The following is a 22,524-nucleotide window of genomic DNA, read 5'->3' as shown; positions in this document are numbered from 1 at the left end:
AGAGGGCGGGCCCAGGTCCCTCCCTCTCCACTCCCCTCCTCCAAGGACACTAGGGGAGTGATTAAGAACTGGTTCAGAGGCAAGCAATATCGCCCTGAACCTACCCCAGAGAAGAGAAAGCGCGAGACCCAGAGAACAATACCGGCAATTTGCCACAGTAGTTAATGACATATTGGCACCTGGCACTCCAAATCTCTGGATTCTCCTCTTTCCCCTCCCAAGTCTCCCACCACAGAAGTAGATTCTGCCACCCACTGCATCTCAGAAAGACTATTGATTTTTCCTCGGATATAAAGCAATCCATCCCACCACGGATGGCTGGCATAATCAGCTTGCCTCTGCACTGCTGCCTGCTACTGACTCATCTGGGGCACTTCTGACTATAGGATCCTGAGGGACCTGTATTAAACTGTCCCAGGAAATGAAGAACAACTTGACCAATGTATTTCAGTTACTACATTCTAGTGGGATGAGGAAGCCTTTAGATAGACTGCCATCTTGCTAATCTTCCCCTCTCTGGAGCTAACTTGCTTAGGGGAGCCCACAGCTTGTGTGTAGCCAGCCACAGGAGCAAGTAAAGATGACAAATTGCCTTGTTCTGCAGTGGAATGGGGAAAGGAAGGGGTCTTACTGGCAAAAGTCCTCTTCCTTCAGCAATAGGGCAACAGCAAATTTTTTAATATTAACGTGTGTGTAAATTACATATATGGAGATAATAAATTCAGTTATAACTGTAGGATGTACCTGTGACTTCCGCACTGGCTTCCTGGTCCATTGCCCTGTGACGTAAATCTGTCATTGTAAAGTGCTGGGCAGCTTCAAAAACTACTTTTTTTATTTTAATTCTGGACCAATCTACCAAGGGCTTGTTCTCTCCTTCTTCTCTGTTTCCCTCCCTCCCTCCACAAAAAAAATTAAATTTGGGTAAGGCTCAAGGTTAGAAAAATTAAGTCCTACATCAGTGACAGCTTTAACGTACATAAAAATGTCATGGTTTCAATGTTATTTTGTAATCTTGTCAGGCTAGGAATGAGAGTTTTGTGTTTCTGGAAAGGGGAGATTCCATGTACCACCCGCTGGAAGGTACTGAGATCTCAGCCCTTAAAAATGTGATACTTTAAGGTATATAAAGCACACTCAGCTCATTTTAAAAGGAGTTTTTGCCCTGCTGAACCCTATATAGTGGGACTCATGGTGACTGAGGTATCTGGCTCAGTGGGATACAAAAAAATCTCAGTAAAATACTTCAAAACTTTCTGAAACAGCCCTAAAATAGTCTTTCCTTACTCTATTCTGCATATGCCGCATACCTGATTGCGTCTGGAGGTATAAAAGTTTATTGGCATTCATTTGGAATGACCTGAATGAATCATGGCTTTGCAGTCCCAACCCCAAAGAATTTTGCAGTCTGAAAGACGGTTGAAGAGTGGGGAGATGGGCTCAGACAAAAAAGCAGAGTAGTAAGGGTGCCATTTGGTACATGGGGGTGTTAGCTTCTCATGATGCATTTTTCATATATTTTTGAGGCCCTGCTTGAATTGCAGGATGATTGTCAAAAAATTACAGCTGAGTTGCAGACAAGCCATGGAAAATTGTGGAAAAGTAATAACGGACCTTATTGTTGTGCTAACTACTTACTCTAAACAATCTGTTCCAACTTGCATTTAGCTGTGACGCTGGGATTACCTTTCCCAGACCTGAAGAAGAGCTCCGCATAAGCTTGAAAGCTTGTCTCTCCTACCAACAGAAGTTGGTCCAATGAAAGATATCACTTCACGCACCTTGTCCTTTTATGAAGAGGACAGATTGGAAGAAAGTCTAGAAGACTGTTGTGGGATAAGGGGATAAATGATGTTTAAAAGCTGGTGTCGTTACGAGAGAGGAGATGATAAGAAGGGAGGGGGCAAAATTCAGCAGGTCAAAGACAAGAACAAGAAACTTGAATTTGCTGCAGTGAAGGAGGGGGAGCCAATGAAGGGAATCTCCTAATGGTTGAATGTTTGTACCGTCATAAACTTTTCAGTGTAGTAAACAAAGATATTAGTTGGATGGTACTATTATGACTGTTGCTAGTCCTGTATTTCTTACCTTGCCTTCCCACTCCTCCTTTATGCCCCACATCAATTCTCCTAGAGTTATTTTGTGGTTGAATTTTAAGAGGTTTGTTGTTGTAGTTTAGACCATTTTTACCGTGTTGTGCAGCACTCCATTAATTTAGTTGAGGCTGGATGGCAAGAGCACTTCTTTATAAATGAAGGGTTACACTGGCACAGTTCCATTGAATTTAAAAATAGCATTGACAGCAAGTGACATTTCAGTATGTGCTAGTAGTACCTCCATTGAAATCCTTTTTTAACTTTATTCGGTCAGTTTTTAATTTTATTTGTTTTAACCTACTTTAAAAACTGGATGAGTATGCAGTAATCTGAAAAATGTAAACGGTTAATCCATAGAGCACTTTGAATGTATTCAGTAGTTTGAAAACGAATATGTAAAAGTGACTGGGAAATAGGTTTTAAATATGGCAGTTGTATCTCCTTTTACTACGCAAGGTTATGCATTGATTTTTGCCAGATGAGTATGATAGACCAGTGCATTATGGCATGCTATGAGATTATCTTTTCAAAAAGTGTCACAGTACAGATGTAAATGATACTTAGAGTGGTTACTATCCAGTTGATAACACACACTTAAAATTAGAGCAGGTATCTGTAATAGCCAGTAACAGTAATCTTTTGGGAGAATGAGGTGGCAACGGGAAAGCTAAATAGTACATGTTTACAAGAGAATTACTACAGTCTATTGTGCCATCTCTTCTACGCTTCCTTACTTTTACCTGTAGCTGCCAGTAATTAAAAAGTAAACTAAATTAAAGTTAACGGGTTAATAAAATAGGGAATTGTGTAATCTGTTCATTCACACTTCACTCAGGGTTTTAAAGAATGAAACAGCTGAAGAATGTGTGTTTCAGCCTGTACTTTCAAATAGTTCATCTGATTTCTATCCCTCTTGCTATTGAGCGTTTCCATGACTTTCAAACATTATGTTAAGAAAAAGGAAGCCTGCCAGAGGATTGAATATAGCTGATTGGTATGTAGAGATGGGGAGCTTTTTCTGAATCTGGATTTGGAAGAGTTTTCAGATAGTTTTGAAGAAAAGGGCTAAGAGGATCTTGAGAGGATGTAATCTCTGTTCTTGGAGCTGTATACTTAATATAGATTTTAGGAAGACAGAGGTGGTATATGTTGAACAGTGTTTGTGTGTGTGTGTACATATACCATCCCTAAACAAGGGATAAGGGAGAAAAACCGCATAGAATTAAATTACTATTTGTTAACATATTTTAAATTAAAAAATAAAACAAAACTTGAGTATATTCCCAGTTTGTCTACTCTTTGACTATTGGCATTACTGTGATTTTGCTTGGCCTTAAGGAACCTTTGGTGTTGGACATACTTTGGTATTTTGGCAGCAAGTTATTTAGTAGCTCTAATTAAGTCTTCTTCCTGGAAAGTCTACAAGACACGAGTTTTCCTCTGAGCCTCTCCCTTTGAATATTGAACTTTTGATTGATATTGTGATGCTCCCCTTCTCAGCTGGTCTTTCTGCCGTAATTCTCCTTTGCTAAGGAGGTTGTTGACTTTATTGTACCATGATGTTGATTGATATGATCACTGGTAATACTAATAATGGCAACAGTAGCCGTAAAGGGCAATGGGAGCTACTCTCCCCTCAGTTATTGAGCTCCAGTTATCTATAGCCCATGGGTGTTGGAAAGTTTAAAATTAATATTTTAAGTATGTCAGGAAAAAGTTTCACATTCCAATCTTTTCAGGTTGAAAAATGTCAGTCTGATGATGTCACCCACATCACTTGAGTTTTTCAGTGTCAGTCTGGCAGAGAAAAAAAACATAGAGGTTTATCTTTTGAGTAAGAGAGTAGTTATTTTTGCTTTTCTCAGCCTGTGCTATTGTAATTAACGTTAAGAAACTGGCTGAAACAAGGGATTTATTATAATACAAGGGTGAGGATGGCTTCCATTGACCTTTCCTTCTGCTGGAGTTTCAGAGTTTTAGTATGTGCTGCTTGCGCTGGAAAGAATTTGTAATCACAGGGCTGTCAAAGACAACCATTGTTCTCACTGCTCTGAACATGTGGGTCAGCTACAAGTGCTTTCATATCCCCCAGAGCCAAGAGCTGGCAAAGAGTAAAGAGCACGACTGAATTCTTCTGAGGCATCAGGAAAAGTATTTTGCATATTTTTCATTGCTGATTGCTTTAGAAAGACATCCCTCTTTCATAACAGGAATTTCTCTTCAAGGTACAGGGAGACTGGGACACACTGCTTCATTATTTTGCTGAGCTGAGGCAACAACAACAAATGCTGCCTGCTGGTGTCCCAGCCAGATACAATAGATAGATTGGAGGAATTAATCTGGAGAATAGTGAGCTTATCCCCAACTCAGCCATGAGGTCAAATTTATAATGCCTTTTCCAGTGTGCTATGGACTATGGAAGACAAGTCAAGTTTCAGGTTTATTTCAATTTTGATAGTTTTATTAACCTGCCTATTGGAACTGTATTTCAAATAACTATATTAATCCAAAGCATATGTGTTCCTCTTAATTGGTATGAAATGAGATTTTATTGCAATCTCATGTTTTTTATTTGAAAGCAAAAAAAAAAAAAATAAAGCTATGGTTGAGGGAAGAGATTTTAGTGCCTTAAAAAGATACTGTGTACTCAGATGCATAGTGGATCTCATTTTTGTGTCACTGACTTTTTTGAAGAGGTACCGTCTGTATTTCCATGTAGGAAACTGAAGATATTGAGAGCCCCAAACGCAACATTCGTGACAGTGGTTATATTGATTGTTGGGAATCTGAACGCAGCGATTCCCTTTCCCCCCCTCGCCACGGCAGAGATGATTCATTTGACAGTCTGGATTCATTTGGTTCCCGCTCACAGCAGACACCGTCTCCAGATGTAGTGCTCAGAGGAAGCAGCGATGGTAAGTTTCGGTCATAACAAGACACATGAAAACATTGAATGTGTCACCCAGTGCTTTCAGTGCAAAGGCAGCCATTCAAAAGCTGGATGCAATTTCTGAATCGTGATGTCTCCTGTGAATTGGTAAAAGAAACATTATTTGATTCCAGATTTTTGTTTCTTGGGTCTTTAGAAAATTTTGCCAGCAATTTATTTGAAATCTACCTCAGTTACTATAACGTAGTATAGTAAAATGAGTTATACCATACAAGTGTAATTTATGACATGGTGTTTCTCTGGGTTATGGGGTAGCAGACTCAGTGTGCAGATGCACATCAGCTAATAAGCTAGGCTGGAGCAAGAACTAAGAATGCAAAAGGGGGGAAAATGTTGAAAAAATGAAATGCCATATAAATAAACTGGTTGTCTAAGAGGAAAAGGAAACCTCTTGGAAATTGTTGATACCTAGGAGAGTTTTGAAGTGCAGTCTTATGAAAATACAGTTATGGCAATTCTTGGCAAGATATTCAGCATTTAAGAAACAGAGTGACTTGATGTCCTTGCATCCCCTGTCAGCCAGGGCATGCAGCTCCTGACCTTCAGCATGGCTTCCTGCTTCAGTCTTTGCTCTCTGTGTGTGTCCAGTTGTCAGTATGGGGTACTGTGAATATTAGCAAGTGTCCTCTAGCAAATAAACTTTGAGCTTGTCTTAAGTCTGATTCTAGCTCAAAGCTTCTAGGAGAGAAATGAATTCTCTTCAACCTGCCTCACAGAATGCTCTAGGCTAGCTTCTCAGTTACTTCCGTGCTGGTTAAAGCTGGTAGTCAGTTCTTGCACCATTAAAACATGTTAACTGGAACGAGTAAGCGGTTGCACTAACTGGGCCTTTGGTTAGCATCTCCATTTGGGAGTTGGCTTGATGTCCTCACCCAGGCACTGGACTCTGCAAGAAGGAACAGAGAAGAATATTTAGCAGTCTCTTAAATTTTATTGTAGAACTATAGACAGACTGACAGACATAAGAGTACAGCTTCCCCTTGTGCACAAATAAATAAAATCCCATACTTAGCCATCTGTGGCACTAGACATGCTGCTTGTTCCCTTTATGCAGCCAGAGAGGCCCCTTGAACCACTGCTTCAAATGTCAGGAGCAGGGAATACTGGTCAGTCTTATCCCCAGCTTTACTGGTCAGTCTTATCCCCTGCCCCACCCCAGAGCCCACATCCCTCCGGAGCCTGCAACTCTTCCCCCACCCCAACCCTCTGTCCCAGTCTTGACTGCCCTCCAAACTCCTCGGTCCCAGCCCAGAGCACCCTCCTACGTCCCAAACACCTCATCCCCAACCCCACCCAGAGCCCACACCCCCAATCAGAGCTCTCACCCCCCCCCCTGCACCCCAACTCCAATGTAGTGAGCATTCATGGCCTGCCATACAATTTCTATTCCCAAATGTGGCCTCAGGCCAAAAAGTTTGCCCACCCCTGCACTACAGCCTTGTCCTGCCGATGTAAATGCCTTACTACACTGACATGAAAGGTGTAGGGCTTGTGTTGGTGCAGTTAAGACGATGCAGTGTACACGTAGACACTGCATTATTTACACTGGCTGTTTGCTGTCTTGTCAAGAAAGCTGGGCTTCTAGAGCAAGGCCGTCCCCAGCTGGGCTGCTACCCGGAGGCTCCCCACTCCCAGTTCAGGGAGGCAAGAAGCCCGGGCAGATGCCCCATCCACTCCTGGCCAGGAGCAGTGAGGTGAGAAACATGGCGGGAGGGCTACAGAGAGGGCTGTCAGCCCCCCACACTGCCCCTCTTCAGTTGGTGGAAGCACTCCTTGTGAGGATGCGCAGCACTGACAGAAGGAGGGATATTTGGACATCAGCCACAACAATAATTACTGCAGTGGCTGTAAGTTGACCTAACATAGGTTGGCTTAGGGCTGTAGTGTAGACATGCCCTGAGTCTCTTGGTTTACAATTGTCCAAAGTCATGCCTAGCCTGTGGGTGTCTAAACTGGTCTAGCATAATTCTGAAAAGAGATGGTATCTGCCTATTCCTGTAGAAAGTAGAGCTTGTTGGGAATTTTTTGGCATAACAACATATATTTGTTGAAAAATGCAGATTTTTCAAAACTGAAAATTACTGTTGGAACATGCCAGTTTCATTGAAACATTCAGCAGGAAAGGTGTCTCAGGTCCAGGATAGAGAGAGAGAGAGAGAGAGACCGACCAACCGACCCAGACCACCCCCCCCCCCCCACACACACACCACTCACACTGCACCTGGCCTCAGAATAACCAGTAGCTTTGCAGTTAGGGTTGGGATGTGGCAGACCCAGGATCAAGCTTGAGGTCAGGTAAACTTGAGTTTGGGTTTATATAGCTGGTTTATATCATTGGATACTGGTGGAAATCTGATGTGATGTTGGACAACTGATCAAGCCTTTGAAAAAGAGTGACCTTTTTCTTGAATTCTATTAGTTTTGGGTTTTTGGCTACAGAAGGTAGGCCTCTGGAATAGACTTCCATTTGTTACCACTGTAGGGAGTGTGGCCACTATTTCACTGACTGAATTAAAATAGGAATATAAATCCACTATAACTAGCTTGTGTGTGTTTAAAGTTTCTATAGCAAATGTTATGTCAAGCGAGATTGTCTTCCTTACGGGAAAAAAAAAATCTTTTAGAGAAATGTCTCAAGATACTGTAGTAAACTGTAGTATTTTGGCCATTATTATAAAATACTGTTGTATTTTTAAGTAAGGATTTTCTTTTCATTTTGGCAAATTAGAGTAAAATTACCCTTTTTTCTTATTCCTTAATAGGGAGAGGGAGTGACTCGGAGTCTGACTTGCCGCACCGAAAGATACCAGATGTGAAAAAAGATGATATGTCTGCAAGGCGGACGTCGTATGGCGAACCTAAATCAGTTGTGCCTTTTAACCAGTATCTCCCAAACAAGAGTAACCAGACTGCCTATGTACCAGCTCCTCTTCGGAAAAAGAAAGCTGAACGAGAGGAGTACCGGAAGAGCTGGAGTACTGCTACTTCACCACTTGGAGGAGAGAAGCCTTTCAGGTAAGGCTTTGGTCAAGACCATTTGTCCCTCCAATGATGTTATTTTTTAATCTTTAACAAATCATGACGTTTAAAAGTACACAGTGCTTTGTAAAATGGGCAAAGTAGATCTTACTTAGAGCTAACTGATAGATTTTTACCCTACTTTTTTAAACAACAGAAGAGCCATAATCCCATGAGTGGAAAGTCAGGTAATACAAAACTTAGGTAATTATCCTGACGTTAGTGTTGTTCACTGTGCAGTGCAGTGTTGGCTGTGAATTATTCAGTGTTGCAGGACACATTCACTGTTGAAAACTGAAGTGTTTGACAAAATATTGGTTTATTTAAATGCCACATTTAGATATTAAAATAATTGTCAAAAGTACAATTTGTTGCTCTTATGTGGTCCTTGATGACGAGAGTCAGTTTTCAAGAGATTCTTCATTTTCCGTGAATAAAAGTCTTTATGTGATGTATATTAATCAAAATAGTTACCATCTTTCTGTTCTTGAATTTTGAAAATAAATCTATTATGCATCAGTTACATAAATTTAGTGTAGTACATAAATGTGCTCGAAGAGTTCCCATATTTTACATCAGGTGTTTTGTTTTAATTTGGCTTCAGAATAGCCTACACTACATAGTACGATTTAGTCTTCTGTGTCATTCATCAAAATATTGTTTGAAATGTTAGTATCAAGCAAAATGTATAAAGAAAGCAGTGTACTGTAAAGTAAACTACCTTGTATAACTCAATAGCAAAAACCATCCAGAAACCATAGAAGAACAAAATGAGGCACCAAGACAACATGAAGAGGAGCAGGTGGGACGCATGGCTTCCAGGACAAATCCCAGTAAAAGTCAAGTAGATTTGAATCAGAACAAAGGAAAGGCTATAGGTCAGTTTCCTTCAGGTAGTGCCAAAGAAACTGCAGTGCACAAGTGCAAAGAGAAGGATGCAGAGGAAATCAGAAAGTTAAGAAGGCTTGAACAAGCTGGTATTAAGGTCATGCCAGCTGCACAACGCTATGGCAGGTTAGCTCAAAAGTGTGTGATATTGTGCACGCTTCACATTTAAAATTTTGCTAGTGTGTGGGTTTTTCTCATTCTGCCATTACTTCACTTCTTATAACCAAAAAAAAATCTACTAAGCACTTGCATTTTCTGCTGTTTCACTTGCAACTAATTAGATTTTAGAAAAGGTTTACATATGAAAAAGCTTGTGACATGGTAATCGCGCATTGCAAAGCCATATGGTGCTAAATGTGTTTGCTGCAATTAGTAATAGTGCTATGCCCTAACTTGGATGGAAACGAAGTTCAAGAAACAAACTACCAAGAACATTTTCAAGCTTGTAAATCTTCCATTTTATACCATCTTAGGTTCACACAAAAAACTGTTTTGCTACATGATGCCTTGTTCAGGCAAGAGTTTTAGAAATTCTTTAATACTCTTCTTAGTGATGCAACATTTCAGTAACAAGTGGCTGAAACACACCTATATTTGTAAGTGTTTGGTATTTTTAATAAATATACTAAAGGATGTATTTTTATTTTAAAGCCAGGAACTATAAAAATTTATTGCTTGTTAACACCTGCACCAAGTAAAGCAGGTCAATATAGTTCAGCAGTCATTCTCTGACTATAGCTGTGCACAGAATGACCATATTGATTCATCATTTCACCAGCATTGTTTGGTTTTTTGGTTTTACTTAGTTGGTTATTTCTCTTTCTTTATTGCAAATGTCTGATAATGGATGGACTTAATTTCATATTAAGCACCTATCAGTCTTTCAGTCATAATGGTGTGGTGCTCCCATGAAAACTAGCTGTTTCTCGTGAGGTTATGTCACTAAGCAAAACTTTTAACTGTATGACCAGGATGGTACTTTCAAAGATTTGTGAAATGGTTTGGTTATATAGTAAGTGTCCAGCCTTCTGCCTGTCCAACCTCTCAACTTCTGGAACATCAAGGAAAGCTATTCAGAATTGTATTTTCAAACAAAAACTTCACTAAACTTGAATTAAAGTTGTAAATTATAGGTAGGCATGCTGGCAATATATGGACAGCACCTAGCGCAATGGGGCCATGATTTCACATGAGACTTCTAAATGTTGTTGTAATACAAATAATATAGCTAATATGAAACTGTCTATAGGCTTAATGAGGCTTGCAGGCTGGGGAGAGCTGTCAAATGCATTTAAATAGTCAAATCAAAATAAGTATGTGTGTGTATTTTCTGCTTCAGACTTCTTTAGTTGTTCTAAAGGTATGCTGTCTTATTACAAGCAATAACACACGTTTTGTATATCAGTAATACACATCCTAACCAATGCATGTATTAGCCAAGGCACTGAAGAGCTATACAAGGTAACAGACAAATTAAGTGGTGCCCTAGGATGTGAGCCAAAATACTAATAAAAAGAATTTGCAATCAGTCATAAATCACAGCCTCATCCTGCCTCAGTTAATTGCAGGCCGCCGGTCAGTAGTTCATAAACCAGAAGGATAATAGTGCAGCATAGTTTGAGTCCAAGACAATAGTATTGTGTTTGGCAATCCAAGGTGTAACAAACAATATTTATAGCCCATGTATTATTTTTGGAGGATACTTACAACCTTTGGCTGTCAGCCCCCTGCTCCAGTCTTGCTTTGATTTACTGATTTTAATCTCCAAGGCAGATGCACATGTAGACAAGCATATGGTTCAGCAGGGCTTCTGATCTCCTCCTTTCACAAAGTGCCTTTGTGCTGCTTTGGCAGGAGGAAAGAGGAACAACAATAATTAGTATAGGGAGAAAGTTGTTGCAGCATGTGTGAGTGGGAAAGGGAGAATGGGGAAGGAGGAGAGATGAGGCAGACTTCAGGGTAAAACAAGGGAGAGAGGTCAACTTTGTCATCTTTCTTGCCCATTCACTGTTGCCCCATCTTTGAATCACTCCGTTGACTCCCCTTCCTACTCTGGCTCTCATTCCTCCTCTACATCAAGTTCAAGCTTCTTGTCCTGTCATTCAAGGACCTACACAATTCTGCTCCTCCATACTTTCCTATTCTGGCTTCTCTTTTCTTTTCCCTCCATCCCTTCTGCTCTGCCCATGATGCCAGCCTAGATGTTTCTCCCACAACTCTCTTTTCTTCCACACTATTTCTTATCCATGAAAACTTTTTCTGAGCTAGTGTGCAAGGCACCAGCCTTTCCATATTCCAGTCCTCTGATGACCCCAATGTACTGTGATGCCTACAAGATATTAGCTCATTAATAATTGCAAACCTGAAGGGCACTGGGGATATACCATGGCCCCAGTCTAGCTAGCACTTAAGCAAATGTTTAAATGTGTTGCTCATTCACAGCCTATTATTATCTATTTGTATTACCACAGCACCTAGGAGCCCTAGTCATGGGCCAGGACCCCATTGTGCTTGACATTCTCTGCACCAAGGAGCTTATGATCCTGTATAGAATAATAAATTGCGTTATCAAAATGTGACCAAACACCTTGACCGTTTCACTTACACCTTGTACCCTTCTTGTATATTGGTCAGTCTGTCTGTATTTTTATATTGTAAACTCTTTAAGGCAGGGACCTGACTTTCTAAAGTCTGTCTGGATTGAGGGGGAGAGCTGGAGGTGAGCTTGCATTCCAGTAGCAATTGGTTGGTGGGTTTTCTTTGCCCCAGCCTCCTTTCTGGAGTGCAATCAATCTTTTTGTCTGGGAATCCCCAGTTTTTACCAAATGGTATGTACATTGTAAATCATTTTCTGAAGATACTGCTTTTGGATCTCCCAACAAGGGCTTACTTCTTTATCTGAAAATAATTCAGGGAGACTGATGGAGGGAAGAAAATGAGATGGGGTAAGTTGGAGGGACCCTCAGCGAGACCTCTCGACTGGAATGTGTCCAAACATTTAGAATACCACTGATAGAGGTGGTGGTAATAAATGTTATGGGGACTCCTGCATTTCACAAGGCCTGGTATAAGTTTATTTTTTTATCCACTTGTGAGTATAACTCCACTTCACCCATTGCTGCTTCTGTAGTATCTTCAGGAAGATAACAGCATTTAAATACAAAGAACTTTCCCCTATCCATGCATCCCAAAAATAATTTGTGATATTTTAATGTGGTATAAATTGTATTGTTGCTCCTTTGGGAAAACCTATATAACTCACATGGCTCTGTCACCCATGAGTAATGGAGTCATGCCAAACTTGTGGCAGTAAAACCATGTTTATATTACTTTCACATCTTCTCATATTGTGCATTCGTTAAATGCTTGGATTGCTAAATGCCTCAAATTTCACTAAGAACATCTCCCTCCCATGAGGTATACAGCATGCTGTTGGCTTGGTGGTGGGATTTTTTTCATTCCCTTCACTTGTCTGAAATTGGTGGAAACAATCTGACACTTGAGTAGCCTTCGGAATGTTACCAATCAGGATTTACTCTCCTGAGGAATTTCTGTTTTTCCTTAGAGTAGAAGGTCCAGTGATTAGGATGCTAATGAGTAAGCTAGGGTTTTAAAAGACCTCTGTGTTCAGTCCCTGCTCCACCAGAATTTCTGTGTGATCTTGGGCAAGTCATTCAGTATTTTTTGTCCCTCGGTTCCCTATCTGTAAAATACTTTACCTCACACTGGTACTGAGGATAAATGCATTAGAGATCGTGAGGTGCTCAGATACCACAGCAATGAAGCCATATAAATGCCATGGATCTCTAGATACATTCCACCACCTTTGTGTTCATTGTTAATCCGTAAAACACAAAATAAAAAGAGGTAAATGTGGCATTTCCTGTTGCATGTCCATGCTGGAAATGCCTAATGATGCACAAAATGCTCTTTTAATGAACTTGAACTCTGTAACTTCACAAAAGCAAAAACTGCTCTCACCCCAATGGTGCATAAACCATTGCATGACTTTTAGTTGATGCTACATTCCTTGCATAACTACATTAGTTTCCTTAAATAAACATACTCAACAGTCCTGATCTACTGACATACTAAATTATTGATAATCAGAGGAAGGTGTAGAACATCTACTTTTTAAACAAGTATGTGAATCATCTGCGATGCCTAAAACTATAATTGATTCCTCCAAACTTTTTTTGGAATTATAAAACTGGATTTGGAAGATCACTGTCCACTGAGTGGCCTTGGATTTGAAGGACTGGAATACTGGATAATATTACCAATATAACAAGAAGCACAGTAACTCTGTGCCAACAGACAGACGCAAAACTGAAAGTGACTTGAACACCTACTAGCATCTCAGGGAAAAAAAAAGGCAGTTTTAGACGGCTTCCCTGCATTCATGGACCTATGCCTGGCTGACCTTTTCAGCACCATTCTGTGGCCTGATGGAAACCTTCTATTTCATCTTTGTTTTAAAGTCTAAATTGGGACTGCTTAAAGTTTTGCTGAAAGGGCAGCTGGGGCTATAGATAGTCAGAGATAAAGATGGGTTTGCATTGCTTAGAAAACTTGCATTTAAAAAAATTACAATAAACCATTTAAATTATTGATTGTAAAATAGAGGGGAAACGTGTGGACTCTTGAGCTGTTGCCATTATTTTAAATGTCTTCACTTTACCATATTTTCTGACTTGGAAGGTGTGCAGTATGAAAAATAAGAGGCATGATGTCTGAACCTAGGAATATTACTATATTGACCTATCTTGTAACGCTCAAGTCTTCATGTCCTAGTTTTTCTAGTGATTTGTAGAAAACTAGAAAAATAAGCTTTTGATTTTTTTTTTTTCCAGTGGGGATAGACATATGTAAATTGTACTTCATTACCTTCTCTTGTAACAAGTTATTCAGGTTGGATGGGCATATTGCATAATTTAGAAATAATCTTTTTCTGGTGTCCAGAAATCAAGAGCCATATTGCGATATTATTAGTACATCATTATCAGTCTTAGGTGACTGAAGGCACCGTCTCCAGAATGCAGGTATTAATGGACCACTAAATCACAACATTATGTCTCAGTGCTGTAATAGACCTGTTTGGAAGGGTTAGATTTTTATTAGTAAGTATCTATTTCTCCGTACACACAAAAACGGATGAAAATATTTCCATTGATGATGATTGAAATTTACAGAGAGGCAAAGTAAGAAAATTGCTTGAGAACTTGTTAGAGTTTGATTTAAGGATTTTGTATGTTTTTAAAATGTGAGGTTGGCAGTTTGTTTTAATGGTTATAAAACATTAACTTTTTGAATCTGTGTCTACTGTAATTAAGACGTTATTGTCTGACACCCTCCATTATCTAACACTCCTGTAATTTCCCACAACTGTGAAGATTTAAATTGAAAAAATTCTTAAAAAAAACATTGATATTCATCAAAATTATAAAAAATAAAAATCAAAGTCTGCCAAGTCTAAAGAGAGCGGGGCTCATTTCTGCTTACTTTTCAAAAGAAATTACCTGCTTCTTGCTTTACAAAGGGGGAAAATCAAAGTGTGGGGGTCAGGAGAAGAAAGGGCCAGTCTTAATGACTGCCCAGGATACAGAAAAATTGGCAGTCCCATTTAGGAGCCAGTGTGCTGAATTCTAGGTGTCTCAGGATTCCACAGTAATGATCAGAAATGAGCTTGGTAGTTTTATACTAAAGCTATTTTCATTTATCTGAAGTGGGTAAGAATAACGTCACCACTTAATGGCCGAATGTATAATTTGGAGCCTGTGTTCTCTACCTTTCCATGTGTGGCTAAAATAATAGCATAAAGGCCTGATCCTTCTAACTGTTCATGTTTGGAGCTGCAGTTGAATTCCATGAGAACTTTCCTCATGGAGGGTTTGCAGGATTGTGCCCTAAACAAATAAATGAAGGCCTCCTCTAAACTAACAGCAGCTTTGAGCACATTTGACTAACAGCACTTATTTTATGGCCTGGAAATGAATGTTTACATTTTTACCCTTTTCACATCTGGAACTCCATTTAATTTTGCTCTGTGTCAGTCAAAAGCAAATATATGAAGATAGTGAGCCTACCCCAGACATCATTCTTCACAAGGAGAAACCCTCTATGATGCATTGTCAAGGGAAGGATTCTGGATCAGAAGATGAAGCAGTGTGCAGAGTTCCCGATCTAGAAAAGGATGACTTTGCAGCCCGGAGAGCAAGACTGAATCAGCCCAAACTTACGGTGTCATTTAACCAGTTTTTAGTTGGGCCCTGTACAAATAAAGATAAAGGTAAACTGGAAGGTGTTAAAAAGCCATTACAGAAGGAAAAACAGGAATATCCCAGGTGTGCAAACTATCTTTCTCTGTCTATTGTAATATTTCATTCTATGTGAAATACTGTTGTTTGGTAGCTAAGACAAATCTGGCCCAAAATTTCAATAATGGAGAAATAATCATCCATAAAAATCAATACAAATTCTCCATTATTTTTTAAAATTGTAATGGAAAGTTTTTTTTATAAAAAAAAACAAAACTCAAAACTTCTAGCATTTGCAGTTGAGACATTGTAGAATTGCACTAGAACCTGAGAACTGGAAAGTGAAACTGATAAGAAACTTACAATTTGAAAAAAGGAAAGCACACTGCATATTTTCAAAGTGAGAGAAATCCGGCAATGAATATAAATAGTGAAAAGTAAATTTTAGAGTGTGAATCTAAAGAGTAAATTCAATAATCTAATGAAAATTTGTGATATAAATAAGGAAATGCTTGTTTTATTATATATGGTTTTTAATTTAACACTGTTCTTTGAATCTGTGTAAAGAAAGGGCCAAATCCTCTGCTAGGTTATACGTGTACAGCACTCTGTGAACTAAATGGGGTATGGGACCATGTAATTAGTGGCAAAATTTGTTTAACATTATTTTGGAAATAAACAGATTGGTTCCAACTTAACACTCCATGTATTCCAATCCAGTGCTATACTGGGTTTAAGAAAAGTTAACTATGCTATAGACACTTCTGTTAGGCAACCACCTTCTGCAGAACATAACCATATCTGCTTTTGTTTGTTGATATTACATCAGGTATTTTTAGATACCATGCAGGGTGTGTGTATATAAAATAAATATAGTTCTGGAGGTCTAGTGTAAAAACCCACTAATGAAAACAATGAAATGAAATACAAATATTTATTTTATATTACTCTATTTTATCATTAGTGGGTTTTCACACTAGATCTCCAAATCTGTATTTAATTCTAACTTTGAACTAATAGAGGTAACATTAAGCAAGCCTATTGTTAGAATCTGTCTACCTACAGCTGTGATGTTCCGAACTTTTTTTTAATTAGTTCATGTTCAGTAACAATCTGGCACATCGACATTTATAGTAAGCATTCTGACATGTGAGTAATATCTTGGAAGGGCATCTGGAGAATATACCATATTAGAATTCTCCAGCTCTGGTACATTCAGGAATGAAACTTGCAAGCATTACAATAACTTTAATAGTATGAGAGTTGGACATCATAAGCTATCAGAATGAATCTCATTACTGAATTAAACACTATTGCAGTGATTCCAGATTTACTTACCTGGGTTAAACTCAAAACTATAATCACCCAATGAATCTGTCTCATTAGAATTCACAGGGTAGTCTACATGAAACAGTCCCAATTTCAACTGGTTGCATGCTTGCTCAAAGAAACCCCAACCTTTCTACTTTATTCATCATTTCAATTTGTTCTTATACTCTGAACTGCCATTGACATTCCACTTATCATTGTCTGACTCCTCAAAATGGCTTTTTCTTGCTGATTTGGAATGTGTATTAAATTAGAGCAAACCAGGTACATATGGCATCAGAAAGGCAAATTGTGACCCGTAAAGAAAACCCATTCCTGCAGTCTCAGGATAACGAGTCGGAGGAGGAAGAGCAGGTGAAAGTGCCTGATATTCAAAGAGATGACCTGGCTAAACGAAAGACTCAAAGTAACCTTACCCAGCAACAAGAGTCTCCAGTGTTTGTGAAAGCTTCTATAACGCAAGCAGATTTGGAGACGTGGGACAGACTGAAAGTGTCCGAGCAGCTCAGGTATGTTGTTTTCCCAGATCATGGGTGAATCTGGAATGGCAGTATGGAAAATATGAGTTAATATTGTTTGAATGTATTGAGTGGCTTTGCTTTTTTTTATTTGAATAGTGGTGTGTTGAAAATGGTTCTTTAAATACAAAACCAGAGCTAAACAAATATGCAAAATAAGTCCAAGCACCGTACTAATGCATCAAGTGATTTGGAACTCCTTCAGCAAAGGATAGCAATCCGTCACCTGCCTAGTGGTAGGCATTCCATTTTCTAGCCAAATGTAGTCATCTATGCAGGCATTCTTTTCATTGACTTGGTTATTGAGTGGTTTCAGTCCTAATATAAACCACAACACTGTCCTTTCTTCTCATAGAAGCAATAGTGGTATATAGTACCACTTATGAGCTGCAAGTTGCAAACTGGTTGGTTTGTGATAGGATTGAAGTTTGTGTGATGATGCCAGCATCCTGCAAACTCTGTTCACGTTTTGGCCACATCCAAAATATCTCCCTTCTGCAATTTAGACTCAGCTTAGAACCTGAATGGTTAAGTTTAGGCAAGGATTCTGGGTTTCAGCTCAAACACCCACTTAAATTTGAAGGAGTTCATATTCCATTTTCATCCTTGGCTTCACTGTTCACACCACAATATTTCAGGGCCAAATTATGGTTATTTTCGTGGCGTTGTATTAAGGAGAAGGCGTAGGGAGCACCTAATGCTTCACTGCAGGAAGCAGCTCTTACATGGCCAGCTGCATTCCCTGAGGATAACAGGGGTCTGCTAGCACTTCCCAACAACACATGGGAACATGTCGGATTAGATTTGGGCATGGCTACTGTCATGGTACAATTCCCCACTCTGAACCTTAGCGTCCAAGAGATGGGGTACCAGCATGAATTCCTCTAAGCTCGATTACCAGCTTAGGACCAGTAGTGCTGCCACCAACCAGGAATTCCAGTGCCTGGTACACTCTGGTCCCCCCAAAATCTTGCCTGGGGAACCCCAAGACCCAGACCCTCTGGATCTTAACACAAGGAAAGAAAAACCCTTTCCCCCACCGTTGCCTCTCCCAGGCTTCCCCTCCCTGGGTTACCCTGGAAGATCACTGTGATTCAAACTCCTTGAATCTTTTAAGCAGGGGAATTCACTCCCCCCCTCCTCCTATCTCTCCCTTCCCAGACTCTCCGTGAGAGAGAAAGTAATCCTAACACAGAGAGAAAATTAACCTTTCCCTCTCCCTTCCCTCCTTTCTCCCCACCAAGTCCCTGGTGAATCCAGACCCCACCCCCTGGGGTCTCACACCAGAATAAAAAAACAATCAGGTTCTTAAACAAGAAAAGTTTTTAATTAAATTAATTTGCAAATAAAGAAAACAAACATAAGCCTAACTTGCCTTATCTACCTATTACTTACTATTCTGAGCACATAAGAACCTGTATCAGGGAGATTGGAGAGAAACCTGGTTGCACGTCTGGTCCCTCTCAGAACCCAGAGAGAACAACAACCAAATTCTAACAGCACACACACAAACCCTCCCTCCCTCAAGATTTGAAAGTATCCTGTCCCCTGATTGATCCTCTGGTCAGGTGACAGCCAGGCTTACTGAACTTGTTAACCTTTTACAGTCAAAGAGATATAAAGTACTTCTGTTCTATTAACTCCTACTATCTGTTTATGACAGCTACGGATCCACATCTTGTGCCTAAGGTGTGTTTGTATCATATACTACACTCCTAAAAAGTAGGACGGGCCACTAGACTGCAGGCTTCCCACAGTTTCTCTGGAGCAGCGTTTCTCAAACTGGGGTCACCGCTTGTGTAGGGAAAGCCCCTGGCGGGTCGGGCCAGTTTGTGTACCTGCCTTGTCCACAGGTCCGGCTGATCGCGGCTCCCACTGGCCACGGTTCGCTGTTCTGGGCCAAAGGGAACTGCTGGAAGCAGCGCGGGCCAAGGGACATACTGGCTGTCGCTTCCAGCAGCTCCCATTGGCCTGCAGTGGCGAACCGCAGCCAGTGGGAGCCATGATCGGTCAGACCTGTGGACGCTGCAGGAAAACAAACCGGGCCGGCCCGCCAGGGGCTTTTCTTACACAAGTGGCGACCCCAGTTTGAGAAACACTGCTCTGGAGGAATTATGCTATCTCTTGGCTTCCAGCCCACATAGACAGTTCACCTCCTTCTATATGCTCTGGCTTTGGATCTAAGAGCCCTTAGTATACACTAAGATGTTTGCTAGGCTATTTGTGATTTTTGATCTTGATTCTTCTTTTGTCTTGTAACTTTCTTTGGTTCCTTTGTTTCTGGTTCTGGCTAGTGAAGAAGACCTCAGATGCTCTAAGGATCCTGAACCATCCTCTGAAATTGCAGTGGAAGCAGCTGTTCATGATGATTTTGCTAGCCGCAAAGCAAGAGCATACAAAAAGGCTTTTAGCCCAAAGCAGAGGTTTGTGCACTTTGGGCCAGTGACTGAGACTGATCAACAGAAATGGGAGAAGGTTAGTATTGCCAGGGCCATATCCAACAGTGAAACCACAGAGGAGACTGGGAGGGAAAGAGCTGAGAGACAGATTTGCCATGAAACCTTTGCGTCTGCCCGTGCCTGCAGCCTTACTGCCATTGGACATCATAATGAAGTCTCCAGACCACAAAATGATTCCAGGTATTTAATGTTGTTGTCTAGGAAACAGATTGCTGAATCCAAAATGAAGCTGCTGCTTGCAGGATGCTGACTTGCATGGGGAAGAGTGGCCAGATGTAGTTAGTTGTTCCTTATGCACATAGGCTCGTTCAGCATTTTGGAGCTGTAATAAATTGTCTGATGCCTTCACAGAATCTGAGAGAGAGAGAGATCTAGGGTCATGCAGAGCAACGTTGTGCAAACTTATTCTGAGAGTCACACTTGAATTTTTGATCGGTATCAAATCACTAGTTCCACTAGGAATCTTTATTAGCTATGCTTGCTTCTTTTTCTATTCCAAGGGGGTTGCTTCAAACGCTGCTTATGTATTTGAAGTTGTTGTGCAGCTTTCACTCCAGGTTCTGGCAATACTGATTTTTTTTCTTCTTGAAGATTTTTTATTTTTCCCTTGAAGACCTCTGAAATCTTCTCAAGTATGCAAATTAAAACTGAGCTGTACTGGTTATGTGCTTCTGTTTCTGGCATTTAACTAGGAAAGACTTACAGTGCTAAGAAGTTACACACTTTGACCAGAATTTATATTTAATTGGCTTCAGTTTCTCTAATCATTCAGCCTGTCGTCATAGCAAGAAACTGCTAGTTGACACCACTAGTAAATTACTCAGTCAACTAAATTCATTTATTCTGAAATGTTAGTAAAATTAGATATAAAAATGAAATGAATCTCTCTTCTTACCACTTTCATATGTTTCACTTCAATGTGGACTAGTTTTTTATTATTCATCTCCTCTTTTTTCCCCCTGCTCTCAATAATCTTGTATTACTAGTGAGGTAGCATGGTCAGGTACAGATGAATATTGCCAAGGAATCCAGTTGGCTGCCTATGTTGTCTCTCAGAGCCAGACTCCATGCAGATTGAGTGAATGGCATGAAAGCAGGGAGGAAGAGCTTGGTGGGAGCTCACCAAACAGTGAGAGCGATGATATGATGGCTAGAAGGAGGGGAACCTTTCAGAGGCAGACGAGCCCGGTTTGTATGCCATATTCTCCCATGTCAGTTGCCAATCGTCCTTTGCAGCAACAGAAAGGAGTAGTTCATAAGAGAGATTTGAAGACTCCACAGAAAGCAGAAAGGTTAGAGAATGGAAGCCAAAAACCGGAGCTTTCTGCTTGCTTTGCGTGTAACGCTAACTGAGTCAGTCTGTAATGTTGTCCCACTCCTTTAAAAAAAAAAAAAAAAAAAGAGAGAGAGAGAGAAGCTAGGATGTATTTTACTCATTTCACATCCAATTGTGACATGTATTCAGCTCATGAAATTACTTACAAGAATGCACCCTGTGAACATGAAACAGCTTGTTTTCTTCATTACACGGAATGACTTGGATTGCTAATTGCAGTTTAGCATGAACATGGTTATTCATCTTTTTGGAGGGTTATTTTGAGCAATCCATAGTTCTTCATCCAGATTTTATTGAGGCTTCTAAATGAGTAATTGCTTACTTGTAAATATGGGCTAATTCTTCATTTGCTTAAAAGAATAGCATATGTCATGCTATTCACCATAGTTGCCTCTTGTTCACAGTTCCAGTGCTGCTGCTGCTGCTAAAAATGTTAGTTTTCCATCTTTTTCAATGGTCTTCTGAGTAATGGTACCCAAAATTGCTTCAGCAGCAGTTTGCCCTTGAATTGCACAATGGAACAACATCATGGAACAGTTTCACCAGTCTTCGTGGGCTGTAATGTGACAAGGGACGAGAGCCATGAGAAACTGAAAGATCATGACCAGAGTAGGGGTGGGACAGAACACCAAGTGAGAATTCCAGATCCAAGAGATGACATGATGGCAAGAAGAACTGGAGCTTTTCTAAAGCAGCCTGGACCGAGTGTTAAACAGTTCCTCCCAGTTCCTTTTTCAAAGCAGCAGAGTAGCCAGGAGAGAGCTAAGAAACTTGTAAAGCCTGGAAAGAAAATGAAGAGGTAAAGTTATTTTGTTCCAATAGTTTCTTTCCTCACTATAATTGCATCTTAGAGGCGAGTCTCATGTTTCACTGAAACATGTTAGTTATGTTGTAACCTTCTGTTTCCAAAATATATCCAGTTACACTAGATAGAAACCCTCATGTGTCAGGGCATAATCAACCCCTAACTGAGGCGGTTAAGCAGAAACTGCCCCGCTGGGTAGATTGTTCTTCCATATTTACCCACTTCAGGATTCCTGCATCTTCCGTAAAACACTTGGCATGGACTACTGTTGGAGACAGGATACTGGACTAGAGGGATCACTGATCCAGTCTGGTAATTACTATGTCCTGGGAATACACTAATTATACCTAGATAAATTATAATTAATTATTATTAAACACATGTTTTCCATCAAGAGAACCAGGAAAGTCCATACTGAGGATACTGATTTGAGGAGGATAGATGATATTCAATGAATTAGGTGGCTGCGCAGGGCTGGCTTGGTATCAGCTACCAAGCAGAAGATGTCGACTCTGGGACTAGATCCCTTCTAATCAGGCTGTGATGCCTGTAAGCACGTTGCTCCCAATGGATAGGGCTGTATGGGAGGAGTGAAGGGTTAGCCTTGTGAGTGACAATAGTTACACCTGTTGACAATCAAGCGTAACTCCAAACTGAGTTTTGAAGGGATCTTGCTGTTCAGCTTCTGGATGGTGGTTGAAATGCAAAATTTGTAGTTGAAAAGGAAAAGATACTCAAGATTAAAAAAATGATGGGTGCATCATTATCCAGATTCTGTCCTGAAAGCCCATTTCCCTAGTCCTATATCTAGCTAAGATGAGAAAGGCTTGTCCCTCTGAGTGGAGACAGAGTAATTTGAGGTTGAAAA

General features: G+C 40.2%; 1 protein-coding gene across 6 annotated transcripts in view; it reads left to right on the top strand.

Moving 5' to 3' along the window:
• Positions 1-22,524, top strand: part of LIMCH1 (LIM and calponin homology domains 1) — a 177,144-nt gene that overhangs the window by 64,445 nt on the left and 90,175 nt on the right. For 5 of the 6 annotated variants that reach the window (XM_075066499.1, XM_075066497.1, XM_032764988.2 and 2 more), the window contains exons 5-6: positions 4,816-5,011; positions 7,809-8,061. In XM_075066499.1, the coding sequence (XP_074922600.1) occupies positions 4,816-5,011; positions 7,809-8,061 (449 nt within the window). Of the gene's footprint in view, positions 1-4,815; positions 5,012-7,808; positions 8,062-8,802; positions 9,079-15,005; positions 15,297-16,792; positions 17,048-19,350; positions 19,696-21,344; positions 21,651-22,524 lie in introns of all 6 variants that reach the window. The other variant, XM_075066498.1, reaches the window with a different exon arrangement.

The sequence above is a fragment of the Chelonoidis abingdonii genome, chromosome 5, assembly GCF_003597395.2.
Source record: "Chelonoidis abingdonii isolate Lonesome George chromosome 5, CheloAbing_2.0, whole genome shotgun sequence".
NCBI classification, from domain to species: domain Eukaryota; kingdom Metazoa; phylum Chordata; order Testudines; family Testudinidae; genus Chelonoidis; species Chelonoidis abingdonii.
This window is presented reverse-complemented; position numbering and strand designations above follow the sequence as displayed.